Source organism: Homarus americanus, unplaced genomic scaffold (genome assembly GCF_018991925.1).
Source record: "Homarus americanus isolate GMGI-L3 unplaced genomic scaffold, GMGI_Hamer_2.0 scaffold25467, whole genome shotgun sequence".
Lineage (NCBI taxonomy): Eukaryota > Metazoa > Arthropoda > Malacostraca > Decapoda > Nephropidae > Homarus > Homarus americanus.
The window spans coordinates 4232603-4252206 of NW_024732867.1; the positions used below are offsets into that span (position 1 = coordinate 4232603).

The 19604-nt window shown below is 40.1% G+C and overlaps 1 protein-coding gene across 1 annotated transcript in view; it reads left to right on the top strand.

Annotated features, from left to right (window-relative positions):
* The window catches only part of LOC121869162 (ADAM 17-like protease), a 111571-nt gene that overhangs the window by 17553 nt on the left and 74414 nt on the right, over positions 1-19604 (top strand). Inside the window, exons 2-5 of the mRNA XM_042370353.1 lie at positions 1191-1344; positions 13183-13283; positions 13512-13633; positions 13848-13977. Of these exons, the coding sequence (XP_042226287.1) occupies positions 1191-1344; positions 13183-13283; positions 13512-13633; positions 13848-13977 (507 nt within the window). The remainder of the gene's footprint in view (positions 1-1190; positions 1345-13182; positions 13284-13511; positions 13634-13847; positions 13978-19604) is intronic.

Genomic DNA, 19604 nt, shown 5'->3' on the forward strand with positions numbered 1-19604 from the left:
AACCCCATTCTGGTATCTGCTGAAAGTGTCCACACATATGACCCATACAATAGTCCTTGTCATCTAATGTACTATACGTAGTCTGTTCTGGGCACAATCGTTTTTCATCAAACTTGGTGGAAAAATCGCAAAAAATTCGTAGAGTGGAACAAACCTGGTCCCATGTCGATGGTTTCTTTAGGAAGACATTAATTAACAATTTTATTTACGATGGAAAACGATGCAAGTCTACGGACTTAGCGCACCCTAATTAACCATGCAAGTCTACGGACTTGGCGCACCCTCATTCGCTGTACTCTGTCACGAGCGTTCAAACTCTCACAAGGGCACGAACGTGCCCGCGATCACTTGTGTAAAGTAAAGCCGTTTAGCAGCCCTTTTCTGTAACTGAAGTTAATGTCTCTTTTCATTAGGTCTTTTAAATTATTAAATGCTGTTTGTGCTTGCTCTACTCTTGTTTTGATTTCTTTGGTACATCTATCATCACAGCTAATGTTACTTCCCAAATACAAAATTTTTTCCACTTGTTTAAATTTCCTGTTACCTACCATTTTTGTTTTAGAATTTATTTCCAATTTGGAAACAACCATTACTTTTGTTTTTATAGCATTATCCCTTAAACCATATATTTCACCCTTTTCCACTAATCTGTTAATGAGTTCATTATTTACTAACACTGCAGTCTCCTGTTGCTAGTAAAGATTCTTTAGAATTCTAATATCTCCTTTATTAATGCCTATTTTTCCATGATCTCCATAATTTTATTGTGGTTTTCCTTATCAAAAACGTTTTCAAAATCAACAAAACAGATGTACAAATTATTTTGCCAGTCTTGAAATTGGATGTTTAGGATAAAATCTTTTAATTATTCTTGTGGTCAGTTTAGTTTTCAGGGATAATGACAGTTGGTACTTGCTATTCCACATATTTTATAAGGCTTAAAATGCAATCCAGTTCAATTTTTTATAGACTTTCAGAGACCCATTTAGCTACAGTTATTACCCAGAAGGAATTGATTTGGTTATTGTATACTGTACAGTAGTACATACCATTTTTATTTGTCTCTACATAATTCTGTTCTGATTAGTTTCTGTAGTTGAAACTTGTTAATTATTAGTTCTGATGAGTAATATATATATTTTTAATTTAAGATAATGTATAGGTACTTATAAACTTTATTTTCTTTACAGGCTTTTTTAAACCACGGCCATATCATCCCAATCTCCGTTACTATGAATTTATTGATTCTTCTGCCTTCAAGCATCACATTGTCAAGAGGGGAACAAAAGAGAGTACCCATCGCTTTAATAAGATCAAGGAAGTGCAGTTTAGTGCTTTAGGACGGTAAGAAGTTGTTGTTGCAGATTGTGCAAGTTAACACCAGTTATTATGGAATTGATATAGTACTGTACTGCATAGTACAGTACTTTACTATGCTTACATAAGAATTAGAAAAGGAGTACAGTATACATGTTATTACTATGTGTACTATTAATTTAATTAATACGCTTAAGTAATCTTCAGATGCACATTTGTATGAAGGCACTAATTGTACAATACAAGTACAGTACAGTGATCCCACGGTTAACGAACGGTTCGATTAACGAAATTTTGGTTAACGAATTAGCTCCCATAAGGATTTTCAGTTCGATTAAAGAACAAAACTTTAATTAACGAAATCCTTATGACAAAAACGTTTTGTTGTGCGCATCAGCTGATCGGCTAGTCCGCCATTACATTCATTTCCAGTGGAGTAAATATCAAGAAAGTTAGTCTCTTGAATATTTTTGCATTTTTACATTAAAATTATTGGTCATTCTGAAATTTAGTTAACATGTTGATAATAAACAGTGCAGAAATTATTATGAAACACGAAGAAGGCATTAGAACCAATGCACTCTGTAAAGAATATGGCATGTCATCAACGACTGCCTCTACAATCAGCTGTTTGATATGTAAACAAAGTTGCCGGGAATACGACATACACACCTCAAAGTAAGTTAAAATACAATGTTCTATTGTTTTTTATTTATTATTGTACAGTATACTGTACAGTACAGTACTGTATTTAGTTTATATTTAATGTTTTGTTAATTCCATTACTGGTATGTACAGTATACAGTATAATCTGGATTTACGCTGTTTTGGTTAACGCGTTTGGTCATTTACGCGGTGCCTTGCCAGAATGAAATGTTTTAATTATGCGGTAAATTTGGTCATTTACGCGGGAAGCAGCGCAGGCAGGGTGCGCACAAGGTCGCCCAGTCATCAAAACATAACCGAGTTTTTCACCCGCCACCCACCACAGCCGGCCCAAGTCAGTAATAGTGATAATGACAGTGATAGTGAGGATATGAACTTTGAGGGGTTTGACAAAGAGGCCCTGCAAGCCTCTGTGGTGGATAGTGATACAATTGATGCAAGTGATACAGGTGAGGGCCAATAATCTGCCCTCTGCCTCGGAATCAACCCCCCATCCCCGTGTGCCCAGCCATCTTTTCTACTAACGTAAGTGTTAAAAAACCTAATATTATTGATATTTCTCTTAATTATTAATTGTGTGTGCGTACCATCATAAAATTAAGATGTTATTTTGCCTACAAGGTACGTATTGTTTCGGAAAAAGTGGAGTTTGGGAGTCGGCCCAGTCTCTATTTCAATTAATCCCATATGTTCTGTTATTTCTTTAACGCGTTTCTCGTTTTACGCGGACCTCCACGGGTTCAATTGACCGCGTAAATCCAGACTATACTGTAGTCTCGGTTTACGCGGATTTTTTATACGCGGTTGGTCATTTACGCGGCACCTGTCCAGACGTGCCAATTATTAGTTACGCGGTACATTCCTGAATTTACGGTGGAAACGGCGCAGACAAGCTGCGCGCTAGGTCGCTCTTACGTCACCGCTGACGTCAGATGACGTTTCGGATTGTGATTGGGCCACACATCCTTACCACCCACGCATCCCCTCCGCCGCGAGCTGTGATTGGTCTATTTAACCTTGCTTGCCCAGTCAACAAAACATTACCGAGTTCTTCACCCACCACAGCCAGCCCAAGTCAGTGATAGTGAGGATATGGACTTTGAGGGGTTTGACAAGGAGGCCCTGCTAGCCTCTGTGGTAGATAGTGATACAGGTGATACAAGTGATACAGGTGAGGGCCAATAATCTGCCCTCTGCCTCGGAACCAACCGCCCATTACCGTGTGCCCAGCCATCTCTTCTACTAACGTAAGTGTTAAAAAACCTAATATTATTGATATTTCTCTTAAATATTAATTGTGTGTGCATACCATCATAAAATTAAGATGTTATTTTTACTACAATGTACGTATTGTGTCGGAAAAGGGGTAGTCTGGTGGTCGGCCCAGTATCTATTTCAATTAATCCCATATGTTCTGTTATTTCGTTTACGCGTTTCGCGTTTTACACGGACCTCCACGGGTTTAATTGACCGCGTAAAACGAGACTATACTGTAGTATACTTTTTCTGTGAGTTGGAACCAATTGCCCAATATCCCATTGAAATAATAGATTCGGTTAACGAACGACTCTGTGTTCGTTAACCGAGGGACCACTGTACTGTCATTACAAGCGAATGAGACATTATATGAATGCATTTGAAAAGTTGAATGTGTAATGTACTTCCAGATCCCCTCATTAGACCATGTTTTTAGGGATAATCAATAATAAAAAAATATATGAATAGTTATTAACAGTTATGCAAATGCTCTTTTAACCTTAAATGACAGTGAGGTTTTTACTTAGACTATTTGCTCTGACGGAGAGAGGAGAGTTTTAAAAAATCTAAAACTTATAGAATCTTCTTACAAAAAGGGCAAGATTTGCTCACTGAATACAGGACAGTGGTGTAATTAGATTTGTTGTACGCCAGGTGGGAGTTGGGATCAGAACGTTGCCATACTGACTAGCTTTGGACCTAATTTTATTATTAATTGATTACAGTTGTACCCCGCTTTACGCGGTCAATTGAACCCACAGGGTACCGCGTTAAATGAAAACCGCGTTAAGTGAACAACAGAACATATGGGATTAATTCCAATAGAGACTGGCCCGACCCCCAAACTCCACTTTTTGACAACACACAACTATGTTGTAGTAAAAACTTTATCTTAACTTTATGATGGTATGAACAAACAAGTAATATAGAAGAGGTTAGGTTAGAAAAAAATAAGGGTTAAGTTCGGAAAAATAAAGGTTAGGTTAGGAAAACTAAAAGTTAGGTGTAACACTTACGTTAGTAGAAGACACACACTGCGCAACCTTACAGCGCGGCTTGCCCAGGCGGAGGGAGGCGGGAGGGAGGGAGGAGGAGGGAGAGGCGAGGCAGGCGGGAGCAGCGGGTGGCTGGTGGGGCGAATCTAAAAATAGCGTCTCGAGCCGGACACTCTGCGCGTATATGGGTAGATGAACCGCGTATATGAGAAATCGCGTTAAGTGAAACCGCGTAAAGCTGGGTACAACTGTATTCTATTCTCTTCTGATCAGCCTCTTATGGTGTCTGATTCATCATAAAGACCATAACATTTTCAATTATAGAAAAAATGCCCATACATAATTTGTAATTTGAGCTGATACAGTAATAGGATAAGCTGTATTGGAAGGTATCACTTCTCTGATCCCTTTATCCCCTCTCTCCCTCCTGCGATGACTTAGGAAATATTTACTATTGAAAATTTTCAGTAGCACAGAAACCATGTATTATAATGAGAGATAAAATAAAATAAGGTGTCAAGATGAAAATCATTAAGTAGTGTGGTAAAAGAAGACTTAGACTCGACCTTTTTCTAGGCTTTATTGTTCATATAACTGACCAAGGGTAGTATGGCATCTGGAAGAGAGCAAAAGAATATTCTAGTAAGTGAAGGGAACAATGAAAATTACTAATATAATATAACCCTAAGCAAAACAAAACCCAATGATAAGAAACATAACATATGTACATACAGTGAGTTCTGCTATAACGCGTGTTTTGATAATGCGAATTTGCTCTAACGCGATTTATGAATGGAGGAACGATATTTGTATAACGCGAACACTTGTTTGCTGTAACGCGATTTTTGCTTACTATTTCTCCAATTTTGTGGTATTAACTGAATATGGTAAAGAAGAATATCTCCAAGAAGCGTTCTAGTGATCGAATTCCCGGTGATGATCGTAAAAGAAAGGATATAACACTTGAAGAGAAGCTCGATGTTATCAACCTCAAAATCACCCTTCTCCCCCGTCAAGTTATATTCATATTTTTTCAAGGTAAAGTGTTACATTTACTGTATGATATCATTATTAGATATGAATGTAACATTTATTTAGACTGTGCTATCCTTTGTGTTAGGCTAACTACTAATGTTTTTTCGATTTCGAGTAGTAATCTGCACCTAACCCTATTTTCTCCATAAGCTCTGTTATTTCTATTATGCGATTTTCTATAACACGATGTTTTACAAGAACACAACTATCGCGTTATAGCAGAACTGACTGTATACACATAAAAAGATAGAAGACATGGGTTCAAGTGTACAAGTGTAGCATAACTTTATTACAAGTAGCTTTATGGTGTATTTTATCATTAAAATTTTTTGAAACTTTATAGGGCTGGGTTTGAGTCATGACATTGCTGTCAGTACCTTTCCCTCTCCATATACTTCCTAAAGACAAGTGTCCTCAGATGGTCATATTTCTTCAGTAATCATAAAGAACAGGTTTATGGGTATGGGGCATCAACATGGTACGGGCAAAAACAATAAAAATTAATTCACGGCTGTGTTGTGCCATCGCTTTTCCGTAATGATTTAATGGTCCAATCTTGACCACTACTCCAGTCTCCTGTACCATGAACACCTTGTGCACATGTTGGAGATACATTAATACCCACTACATGTATAACACATGGAGAAATTCTTCTACCTTGCTTTCCTTATTGCTAGTCTCTTGGTTTCTAAGCACTTTTCCTGCACTGATGATTAGCTCATCAATGTCAATATTGCTGAGGCTCACACACGAGCTATCATTTCCGAGTTCACTCAGCAAATCCACCAGTTCTTCAATCTAACCCTCACTCTTCGATGCCCTTAATATTTTACTTATTTTTCTGGGTGTCAAGGCAACACTACTGTGACAAGGGGTCTTTCTGTGCGATGCATCACTGGAGGTGCCAGGTACAGTATTGTATTTCCTCCATGACGACAAAAAATGCTACTGGTAGAGGGAGGAACGTGGGGAGGGTCCAATGCGGGTAGGAAAAGTTACCATGAGCTACAATAATTCACTCAAGTAGAAATTTGGCACCAAACTAAAAAAAATATGGTGTGGAAAGATCCTGACAACGGGCACTCATCATCTACAGTAAATCCTTGTTATTCACGGGGGTTAGGTTTCAAGGAAGGGCTCTAAAAGGCAAAACCGCGAATAGCAACTTATACTACCAGCCGCAGCAGCACTCATCCCCTCTTTTAACTTTTACATATCACTCCACTAGCATCACTAGCACTGACACTAGGCAGTCTTTTAGGGGCCATTTCACACAGAAACACTAAAGCTTTGGTAGTACAACATGAGTTGCTGCATCACATGCAATGGTTGAGCACAAACAGATGGAGAGGAGGCACTGTGGGTGCGTGGGGTGACTCATTGCACTGTGGGAAAAGGCTTGCAAACTAGTCACCGTAGCCACCATCTGCTTACCACGAATCATTGAAATTGTGAATCGCAAACCCGCGAATAGCAAGGGTCTACTACTGTATTTACAATTGCTGTCGTTTAAGAGTTAAAAAATCAAAAGTGATATACAGTACAGTACAGTGGTCGGGATACGGGAATGGAGGCTGGTTCCGAGGCAGAGGGCAGGCTACTGGCCCTCAGGTGAGTCTTCATCACTGTCATCCACATTTACTAGTGCCTCCCTGACAAATCCCTCAAAGTCATTATCACTGTCTCTGTCACTATCACTGGCTTGGGCTGGCTGTGGTGGGTTGCGGGCGAAGAACTCGGTAATGCTTTGCTGATGGCTGGTGTTGATGTTGTCGTGATACACCTTGATGTAGGGCTCCATAGTCTGCAACAGCTGGGTAGTGAAGACTTCATACCGGTTATCGTCAGGGTCGTCGGAAAGGAGGAGCTTGAGTTTCTCAACACACTTGATGGCACCCCTTACATTACTATGGGATAACTTGCTTTCTTCTTGGGATGACGCACCACCTGCCTCTTCACTGACGTCATCATCATCTAGCATCTCGTCGATAGTCACATCAGGATCCCTTATCACCTCCAGGATGTCGTCGTTGGTGGTCTCGGAGAAGCCTGCAGCTGTAACACTGCGCAGCTTCTCTGGCATGGTCCACTGCTACTGCAACAGTCTGAACCTCACCAGTCACAGATTGACTCTGCCTCCCACCTGGAATACCTTGCAACACATGGCTCCATGCGTGACGAACAGTTGCTACAGACAGCTGATCCCATGCCTCCACCAAGAGGTCCACAGCTTTCTTGACGTTGAATGTTCTCCAAGATTGTTTCACAAGTACTTCTAGCTCTGCCAACTGTTGTTCCTCGTCGTCTTCGCTCTTGCTATCGGTGTCACTCAGGTTACGCAACTCATCCTTGGTGTTGGTGTAGTCGTTCAGGAGCTTAAATTTCTTTGCAGAGAATGCAGCTTTCACATTACAGATCAATTCTTGGTCCATGGGCTGTATTAATGACATAGTGTTGGGAGGAAGGAAGACCACTTTTACGTTGGGGTGACGATCCAACAGTAGGGGCGAGTGTCCTGGTGCGTTGTCAAGCAGCAACAAAATCTTGAATGGAACATTGTGTTGCTCACAGAATTTCTTAACGTCAGGAATGAAACAGTCATCAAACCAGGAGAGGGACAGGGTAGAGAACATCCACGCCTTACGTGCGGTCAGCCAGTGGACATTTAGCTTGGTCATGTCCATGCTCTTGTAGGCGTGCGGCTTGCGTGCTGTGTGGATCACCGATAACTTGAGCTTACAGGTACCTGAGGCATTGGTGGTAAATAGGACGGTGATGCGCTCCTTCTGCAACTTCCGGCCCCGACACTTGCTGGCATTCTTCACAACGAAGGTCTTGGCAGGTAGCTTTTTCCAAAAAAGACCAGATTCCTCCATGTTAAACACCTGGTCGTCAGTGTACTGTCCTTCCTCCATAATCTCACGTAAAAACGGAGGAAATTCCCTAGCCGCAACACGGTCAGCACTAGCTTCTTCACCACCAATGTTAATGTTGGTGATCTTGTTCCTCTTCTTAAACCTCTGTAACCTCCCAGAGGAAGCATTAAAGGGTTTGGGCTCTCTAATTCCCATCTTACGTGACACTGCAGCATACAGTTCTTGTGCGTACTCCTTAACTGAGCGCGTGTCCACCGCCATGTTCCATCGCGCCTGACGAACCAAGTAGCTCACAAGTAATTTCTCCATCTTGAGAAGCACCTGGTTGTGGCAATACTTGATCATAGAAGCTCCTGTAGACTTTGTGATGTTCATGTGCTCCTTTATCTTGGCTGCATCCTTCTTAATTGTCCTGATCGTAGACTCGCTAACACCATGATGGCGCGCGAGATCAACCTGTCTTGTTCCTTTCTCCAACTCTTGGATGATCTTGTATTTAATTTCGTAGCTTAAGGAACGTCGTATCTTCTTTGGCTTAGGGCGGCTGGGTCCAGGGAATGCAAGGTTTCTTTGTGGTGGTGGTGGTGGTCCGGTGGAAGCCATTCTTATGGAACAATAGATACCGATATACACGGTGTAGCCAGGAGGGGTGTAACTGACGCGGGTAGGTCAAGGGGCTTGAACGCTCCCGCGGCGGGGCACGTCATAATACATTAAACCAATCACAGCTAGCAGGGGAGGGAGGTAAGGATGCTTGGCCCAATCACAGTCTGATACGTCACATGACGTCACCGATAACGCAACAAAGACATACACTGCGCAACCTACTCGCACCGCTTACCCAACATGGCGGGATGGTGGGAGTTTTGGATCCAAAAATGGCTTGGCGCGAGAGGACCGCCAACCGCTCTCCGCGTAAAAGGGTACACACACCGCGTAAAGTGAGCATTCCGTGTTCGGCAGGGTACCGCGTAAACGTGGAAACGCGTAAAGTGAAACCGCGTAAAGCAGGGGTTTACTATACTACATACAAAGTACTGTACTGTGTACCGATAATAGAATTAACAAAACGTTAAATATAAACTGAATACAGTACTGTACAGTATACTGTATAATAATGAATAACAAACAATAGAATACTATATTTTAACCTACTTTGCGGTGTGTATGTCGTATTCCCAGCAGCTTTGTTTACATATCAAACAGCTGATGTAGAGGCAGACGATGATGACATGCCATATTCTTTACAGAGTGCATTGGTTCTAATACCTTCTTCATGCTTCATAATAATTTCTGCATTGTATATTATCAATATGTTAACTAAATTTCAGAATGACCAATAATTTTAATGTAAAAATGCAAAAATATTCAAGAGACCAACAAACTGGATGTTCACTCCACTGTAAACAAAGTTAAACTGAGAAGCGTTGGTGGGTGATTCGATCGGCTGATTGGCACACAAAAACTGTTCCCTGTACTGTACAGTGGGGTATGCTTTAACGAATCTAATTGGTTCCAGAACCTCGTTCGTTATAGCATTCTTTCGTTATAGTATTAATCCGTTCCAGGCCCCCAAATACAGTCACTTAACACTGAAAAAATTCTGTGGAAAATGTAAAAAATACGGTACTTTATCTTACCTTCGTGTTGTTTAGCATGCAGGGGAGGAGGGGGGAGGAGAAAATTATGGAGAAGAGGTGGAAGGAGAGGAGTCATCCTTCCTAGCCCTCTTTGGTGACTGTCTCATAGGCACTTTGTCTGTAGGCTCTTTTGTTACCTTTGTAAAGAAAGAATCCAGGGTTTGCTGCTTCAACCTTGATTTCTGGACCTTCCAAAAGTAGTTCATAACATTGTCATTAAACACTGTGATGGCCTTTTGCACAGAACCAACATCAGGATGATAATCCTGAGCAAGTTTGGACAGTTTGCTCCAGCAAAAGAACGCATCCTTGAGATCTTTGGCTGGAATGATGCGGCTTTCCTCCTTGTCCTCCTCCTCCCCTGACTCCTCAGAAGTTAAGCTCCGCTTCAGTGTCTCATTTTCCTCTTTGTGAAGCTCAAGCAGCTCCTCAGTGGACAGTTCCTTACTGTGCTCTTCCACCAACTCCTCAACATCATCATCATCCACTTCCAGGCCCATGGAATTGCCCAGAGACACAATTTCATGAACAACAGCCTCTTCTTCTAACTCTTCGAAGCCTTCAAAGTCTCTTTGAAGGACACATTCAGGCCACAATGGCCTCCAAGCAGCACAAAGACACCTCACAGTAACCTCTTTCCAGGCTGAGGTAATTAAAAAAAACAGCGTCTGCTATATTGAAGTGACTCTTCCAAAATTCCTTCAAGCTAACATCACTGGAAGAAGTGGACGCAAAACATTTTCTAAACAGTGCCTTTGTGTACAGCTTCTTAAAGTTAGAAATTACCTGTTGATCCATGGGCTGGATGAGAGGTGTTGTGTTGGGTGGCAAGAAGTGCACAGAGATGAAGTTGAACTCCTCTGGCAATTCAACCATCAAATTTGGAGGGTGGGCTGGTGCATTGTCCATCACCAACAAAGCTTTCAGTGGAAGATTATTATCCCTGAGGTATTCCTGAACACTGGGTCCAAACACCTCAATCACCCACTCAGAGAATAAATTCCTGGTCACCCAAGCCTTTGGGTTTGACCGCCACATAACACCAAGGCGGGTCTTCCTAATTGTTTTTAAAGCTCTGGGGTTTTCTGCGTGGTACACAAGGAGTGGCTTTATTTTGCAGTCACCAGAAGCATTAGCACAAGGAAGGAGGGTAAGCCTGTCTTTCATTGGCTTATGGCCAGGGACAGAAGTTTCCTCCCTGGTAATGTATGTACGGCGAGGCATTTTTTTCCAAAAAAGTCCAGTTTCATCACAGTTGAATACTTGCTGAGAAACAAAGCCTCCCTCTTTAATAATATTCAAAAAAATGTCATGGTGTTCCTTAGCTGCTTCCTTATCGGCACTAGCAGCATCACCATGTCTCACAACACTATGTATTTTATTTCTCCTTCTGAAACCAGTAAACCACCCCTTGGTACCCCTAAAAACTGGCACATCACTATCACTTGCACTGGGAGTCTTGGCTTTAAGGTCCTCAAACAATTGTCTGGCCTTCTCGCAAATTATAGCTTCACTAATGCTATCACCTGCCATTTCTTTCTCCTTTATCCACACTAAGAGTAAATTTTCCATCTCCTCAATCACATTACACCTTGCTTTGCTAAGTCTAGAGATTCCCTTAGCCACTTGCACTGTTTTCAACTTCTCTTTATTCTTTAAAATCGTACATATAGTCGATTTAGCCATCCCATACTCATCACTAAGTTTCGCAATGCTTGTTCCATCCTCACGTTTCTTTATGATTTCTTTCTTAGTTTCAAGAGTTATGAGCTTTCTCACTTGCTTTGGACGATTCATTGTCACAATTGTACACTTGTATAACAAAATATTTATACAAATAACTCTATTTCCACATCAAAAGACGAAATTTCAACAATAACAGTGGTGCACTGGCTACACAATGAGACAAAGATGGCGCCTGACGCTCTTGTTGTGGGTCGCGGTACAACAATATTCATGCACCAGGCGAAATAGTCCCGTATTCATCCGCGTTCGTTGTAGGAGTTGCGTTCGTTATAGCATTCTCAATTTTATAGGTAAAACCGTTCGTTATAGGAATATTCGTGTTCGTTATAGGAATATTCGTAGTAGGATCCGTTCGTTATAGCAGACCCCACTGTATATACATGTATTATCAATTTGTTAATTAAATTAGAATGACCAATATTTTTAATATAAAAAATGCAAAAATATTCAAGAGCACAACTTTCTTGATATTTACTCCACTGGAAACGAATGTAAACATAGAACCGATTACTGTATTGGCGGACTAGCCGATCAGCTGATGTGCACAACAAAGCGTGTTTCTTGTAAAGCTTTCGTTTATCAAAATTTTGTTCGTTAATGGAATTGAATATCCTTATGGGAGCTAATTCTTTAACCGAAATTTCGTTAATTTGACCGTTTGGTAATCGAGGAACCACTGTATTTAGATACCCCCTGAAAATGGTAAATGGTGAATCATGGTATATTTTCAACCAAAATTTTAGTGCTGTACATTATTACTTTTTAAAAACTTGTAACGTGTACTGCAGATGTAGCAGTTAGCCTGAAGAAATTTGATTCTTTTTATATTTTAACTGTTATGTTTTACTTCACTCTAACCATACAAGAATCAAATAGGAATAAAATATAAGACCTAGAAAACCTATATTGTCAAATAGATGTGTAGTATTTTGGTATTTGATGCTTTTGTGGAATATGTGTATGTGTATTTTAAGCTTAAGGTAGACCTGATCAGGAGCAGGGATAGGGGAGACTGGGAAAAACTGGAAAAGGGGACTGAGACATAGAATAAGGCTTTATAGTGTTTTGTCTGGGGTCCCACATTCATTTCTTGTAGTTGGGGGCCCTGTGTATACTGCGAGTTTAAATGGATGAAATAATTACATTTTTATGATCTTAAATGTGTAAATTTCTGTGTTTTAATTTATTGAGGTTGATGTAGGCTTGAAATGTCAACAATATAAATGTTTATAATTGACAGGTAGTGCAGTACAGCACTTGCTGTAGATGACTGGCACTGGCACTATTGAGCACTTTACTGTGATTCTGACTTGGTTTTGAAGCACTTAGGATCAGTATCAGGGATTTATTGGTAAATGGTTGAAATACTGTATTGTATTCCTTTATGTGCATTGACCTTATTGAAGATGGCTATTTTTTTGCATTTTCCTATAGAATGTAATTGTATAAAAGAATGTCTTATGGTAAAATCATTAAATGAGATGTAGAACTTTCATATATTTTATGGTACATAATACTGTAGAAGACTTGAAACAGAAAAAAACAATTCTCAAAAAATTTATTGTTCAATCAATACTATATAGACTTCTATTAAAAAAATTATTTTATACAACTACTGTACAGTATACAGTATGCCAATGTCCTTCACAGAGACTTTCGGTTGATTCTTAATCCTCGGAAAGGACTTCTTCACCCTCAGTTTAAAGCTTATGCTGTTGATGGGGCTGGTAATGAGCAAATTATTCATGTTGGTAAGTACTTGTGTTTTTAATTTTTATTGTTGAATGGTATATGATCTTTTTGTACAAAAGTTATGCATCATAAAAGGTATCAAGACATCTGATAGAAACTGCACCACAATAGAATGATACTTCATAGCACAATTTCTATTTTCACTTCTTAATTTGGAAAGAAAAAGGCTTTACACTTCACTGAATATTTCTTGATTCCTGAAAATGATTTCTTATGATTCCAAACAGACCATGAGAATTTCTATGAAGGCCGTGTGTTTGGGGAAAAAGTGTCAGATGTTTCAGCTCACTTAGAAGATGGCATAATGACAGCTACAATACACACTCCAGAAGATACGTACCATGTAGAAGTAATATATTTAATTATCATACCTTTTGTAGATTCCTTTTAGCAATTAAAGTTTTTGAAAAATAAAAGAAAAATTACTTATTTGTACTCAAGTTAATGTTGTGTATAAGGAATATGAATTACAGATTTCTTTTAGTGTATGAGTAATTAAATTTGAAAGTAAAATACAGTAATTCTGTTCTTTTCTGAGTGTAATGGATTTTTTTTGTTGACAGCCATCATGGCGGCATGCACCAGACACCAGTGAGGATTCCATGATAGTTTATCGTGGCTCAGACGTGAAATACAGTTGGGAGGACAAACGGCCGATGTGTGATTATGTCAAAGAAGGAAATGAAACTACAGGTACTGTGTGTGTGTGTGTATATATATACAGTACTACTATACTCCCGGATAATTTGCAGATTTTTATTTCGTGGTCCTCTATTATTCGTGGATGACACCCTGGATGTACCCAGGAATGTCTAAGGGTAGTTTTAAAGTTGCTGGCATTTTTGCGGTCGGGAGGGGGAGCCATTCGTTCTAGACAGTAATTTCCTTTACATGTATTGTATATGTGTGTGTGTGTGTAGACACACACACACACACAAAGCACATACAAATAAATAATAATGGGAAAATCCACTCACAAATAATCAGAAAAAAATTATTAAAAATGTTGAGTCTACCCTCAAGTCCACTCTGTGCTATGTTATTAACAAAGCACGGGGTGCACTTGAGGGTAGACTCAACATTTTTAATAATTTTTTTGTGATTATTTGTGAGAGGATTTTCCCATTATTATTTATTTGTATTGTATATGTGTGTGTGTCTCTACAGATAACAGAAATAGTTGTCCTTAGAGCAAACACATAAAGGGGATATACATTTCTTTGTACACAAGTAAAAATGTACCGCTCCCCTGGCCAGCAAATGTCATTCGTGGATTTGGCGATTCCCGGCCATTTTGAGAACCTAACCCTTGCAAATTTGAAGGGCATGCTGTATATACAGGCTCACCACCGATTTTCCGGGAACTGATGGTCCGGCACCTCCTTTAGTCTGGACAATATTACAAGAGGGCACTTAACTTCCCCACTCCCTCCCTCCCAGCCAGGGTGAAGGTAGTTTTAGGCTTAAAGGTTTTATCTTATTAGATGTCACAGACTAAACTTTGCAGAATATATCTTTCATTGCTGGAGTTCTTGCACGATAGCAAATAATTTGAATACACCCAATACAGGTTGAACCTCCCTAATCCGGTACTCTGTTGTCAGGCACCTCCCGTCGTCCGGCAAAATTTTAGTGTGCCGGACGGCCGCTAGCACCCGCCGGCGCTAGTATTCATGGTTCGGCATACCCTTTGCTTACATCTGGTCCTTGTGGAGTTTGGTGCGCTCCTCAGTATTTCAAGTGTTTCTGTAATATTTCACTTGTTATTTACCCTTAATATGCCTCCGAAGCATACTTATTTTATTATTTCATTTACTGTACAGATATTTTTTTCTTCTTTACAGGTGAACATCACCAATTTATGTACTGGTACAGGTACCATAACTATTTTGTCATTTTAAGTGCAGAATGAGAATTCTTGTTTATCTATTTTCGTTTATTACAATTACACTGTACAGTAGAATGTGGATATAACACGAGATATGTTCCAAGAGAGGTCGCTTTAAACCGAATTCCACACTGAATCGAAGTGTTGTTTAAATGGAATAATTTAGTTGGTACTTGAGAGAAACACAAAATACTAAAGAGACTGAGAGTCTACCCAGATGCACCTCAGCCCATCTTCTAGACTAAACAAAACATTGTCTTTTGTAGTATATTGTATTATATTAAAACAAACACTCATAAATCAGCACAGCTAAAATTAAGGGATGCGAAATGGTCTGTGTACTGGCTGGGAAGATGGGGGGGAGGGAGGGAGGTGAGGTGATATGTTTGACAGTTGATGCCAAGGTTTAGTGTTTATTTATTTATCTGTCCTTAAGAGTGACTTTAAGTTTTTGTGATATAACATGTTACTGAACTGACATGGGAGAATATAATTAACATTGCTGGAATTCTTATAAGATAGTGATTAATTTTAATGTAAACATGCTTTCGTTCGCATTAGACACACAAAGAGCAAAAAATTTTATCTCTTGTGCAAAATATACGACATTTATATTCAAATTATTCGCTGTCTTGCAAGGATTCTAGCAATGGAAACTATATTCTCCTAACTTTAGTCTGTGATATGATATAAGATAAAAACTTAAAGCCTACTGTATAACCACCAAACCCTGGCTGGGAGTGGGGGAGGGCGGGAGGAAGGGGAGGTGATAGTGACATGTTTGACAGTTGGCGCTGAAGGTCAAGTGAAGTATTTATTTGTTTATTTATGTTTTTTACTTATAAAATGTCACAGAAGTGACCGGAGAGAATATAATTTACATTGCTGGAATTCTTATAAGATGGTGATTAATTTGAATATGTACATGCTATAGTTTGCACTAGACAAAAATTTTAGTAATCATTAGTACATTATTTTGAGTACATGTACAGTACAGCTTTGCCCTTAGGACAGTCTAGTGCGCCCAGAGAAACAATAGACGCAAAATTTTAAATATGATGCACCAGATTGGCCCATCAATAATACTATGTATTTTACAAAGACCAGCTGTGGCTCGGAAAATTCTATAGTCCGGCACCGGTCAGGTCCAAAGGGTGCAGGATTAGGGAGGTTCAACCTGTAGTAATATGTTAATAAAGAATAGCCCAACCTTGAATGTAAATGGAAGTGTTTACTTCATTCCCTGTAGCAATTGTAATGGAAATTATGTAGGTCAGACTGGGAAAGCATTGCAACTTAGAATAAAACAGCACAAGTATAATGTTAGAGCAGCATCTGAAAGCAGTGCACTTTTCGTTCATATTAGGAACAATAATCATCCCATAGATTGGTAAAACAGTTTAGAAGTGTATAAATCATCATGTGTCACAGAAAGACTTCTGGTTGAAGCAAGTTTGATTAGGGAAATGAATTCTCTAAACCTTAGTGATGGTCTGTACAAACTGATAATATGTTACATAAATTTATTTGTCTGTGGCACAAGGTTAAAAATGTTTTGAAAGCAATTAAGGTACTGGGTAGATGTAAGATGGATGATAGTGGGTCTCATATTTTTTACCTGACTTGACATGACTACTTACTTTGCCAATTTTTATGAGCTCTTCTCATGTTTGCAGTGTTGGTGGTGTGTGGATTAGTGGAGGATCCCATGTTATTGACCTGACCTGATGTTTTGCAAGGTCACCCTGTGTATATAAGCCTCTCTCAGTCCCTGTAAATTCAGTTGCCTCTGAAGATGTCTTGAATAAAGACAAAAACTAAGGTGCTCCATTGTTTCCCTTTTCCTGTGTAGTTTTATCAAGATTTAGTACATTTGCCGGAAGATACGGACAATCTGCTTTTTCGGACAGGTGGTCACCCGTTTTAGTCCGGATCTTTGAGTGTTCACTGTATATCAGACAATTGTTTGTCTTATGTATAACTGAAAACCACTTTTAATTAAGTCTTTTGGCAAATAAGTGTGAGAGGTAGCTGAACACAGAATTTCCTAAAAAACAAATGTTCTCATTCTGCAGAAATTGCTGACAACCTCTAACTGTTTGACCTTGCATTATTGTTCTTTCAACTGGTTTTCCATCTGCTGATCATAATAATCATTGACTCCAAATTTTGTGATTCAATTTATCTGTCACATGCAATTTCTCTTCAAAATAAACATAAAGTGGAGTTTAATTTCTTAAAAGTAATATTTTATTTGGTATTTGCTGTCCTCTGGTTTCGCCTTAATTTTTTTCCTATTACAGTAAGTCCTCGCTTAACGTCTGGGGTTACGTTCCTGAAAATGCGACTTTATATGAAACAATTAAGCGGATCAATTTTCCCCATAAGAAAGAGATAAAATACAGGAGTTACTTTCCTGTGCCTCCCTTTGCCCCATGAAATACATTACAGAAAATCACCGCCATTTCTATAGAAATAGTGCATGCATATATAACCACAGTACTAAGTTTGTATTGGTACTCACCGATGGCCGGAGGTGGTAGAGCGAGTGTGTGGTGGGTAGTGAAGCGGAGGAGGTGGATGGTGGGAGCGGAGGAGTATGGTGGGAGCGGAGGAGGGGGATGGGAGCGGAGGAGGGGGAGAGGAGGAGGGTGTGAGTCATTGAGACTCTGCGGCTGCCTCCTCCTCCTCCTCCTCCTGCTCTGACTAGGGTTCCTCCACCACTGCTTGCTCTTCCTCCATTGATGTTTGCTCCTCCTTCGTTGTTGTTTGCTCCTCCTTGGCTGCCGGCTGTTGTAGGCTGCTTTTGCCATCCCGTGATGAAAAAATGAATCTAGTGTTGACTGCTTGGTGCTACTCTTCTTCTTCTCCTTATACTGTACATCTCAGTGTAACAACCAAGACTGTCATCAATGCTGCATTGAATCTTTTAGCTACGTTCTCTATTGGGTGCGTCATCTATAAGGATTTGCATACCTTGCTGGATCATGTTGAACTCTTCTGCCATCCTCTTGGTAGTTAGCATTCATTGTGCTATTTCTTCTTTGTCATCGTCGTCTTTAATGGGACTGTGTTCTGTTAGCAGTTGCAGATCTTCGTTGGTGAGCTCTTCTGTATGGGATGCCAGGACATCCTCAATATCCTCTGATTCCAGCTCATCAAAGCCTGCCTGTCTAGCCAAGCTGAGGATATCCCAATTCACTGCTGAGACTGAGTCCGTGAATTCCGTAAAACTTTTGAGGCACGCGGGCCACAATTTACGCCACACACCATTCAGGCAACTTTCTGAAAAACTATTTTCATGCCTTGTCAATGTTGTCAATAACCTGAAGAATGTTGAAGCCGCGCCAATATTCTCGGATCATAGGTTTATTATCTCCGTCTGTAGCCTTGAGCAGCTGGGCCATGGTATGGAGTAAATAATATGCATTGAATGCGGCGATGACGCCTTGGTCCATAGGCTGCATCAGGTTACTCGTTGGTTGGAGGCAGAATAACTACACTGTCATGCAATTTGTCGAGATTAGGAGGATGAGCTGGAGCATTGTCAACAATCAGAAGAATTTTGAAGTCAAGGTTCTCCTTGGCACAGTATTCTTTCATTGCAGGGACGGCGTACATTTTTAACCACTGGCTAAATATGGCTCCAGTTAACCTTGCCTTCTTATTTTGTAGATCACTGGAAGGTGATCCTTAGAGTAACCTTTCAGGGCCCTTGGGTTGGCAGAAAGAAATGAACATCGGCTTCAGCTTGAAGACGCCAGCAGAGTTCACACCAAGCAAAAGCGTCAAGCAGTCTTTTTTTTGCTTTAAACCTGGCGCTCTTTTCTCCTGCATGGAGATATACTGTAGGTTCTCTCAGGCATCCTCTTCCAAAAGAGACCAGTCTCATCCACACTGAAGACTTGCTTCGATGAGTAGCCTCCTTCCAGCCTTACGCTGGATAACCATAAGGCTCACAGGGGCATTGCTTTGATTCTGGTCCTCCATCCACATAGCCAGCATCTTTTCCACCTTTTCAATCACAGTGCTTCTAGTACAGGTTGTCTTAGTTGCACTCAGAGATGTACCACTTCCAGCACTAACCCTAATCTTGTCAGCGTTGGTCCGGATAGTATGCACTGTTTGTGGGCTTAGACCAAGCAAAGTGGCTATGTCCACGGCATGTTCCTTTTTTTTCAAATCGAGCTAATACATTCATTTTTCGCTGCCTCTTCACTACACTAGCATCAGTAGCACTTAATGTGTGCTTGGAAGCCATTTAAAATGGTTAGAGTACAGTTTTAGAGCAAAAGCACTGCAGCACACACGAATGAAGTGAAGTCTTAACAAAGACTGGCTTGGCGTCTCTTGGTGATGCTGTGCTATTCAAGTGAGTAGGCAGCACTGGTTTAGGAGGCTGATGCGCCGTAAAAGTAGCTCAGAGACGAAA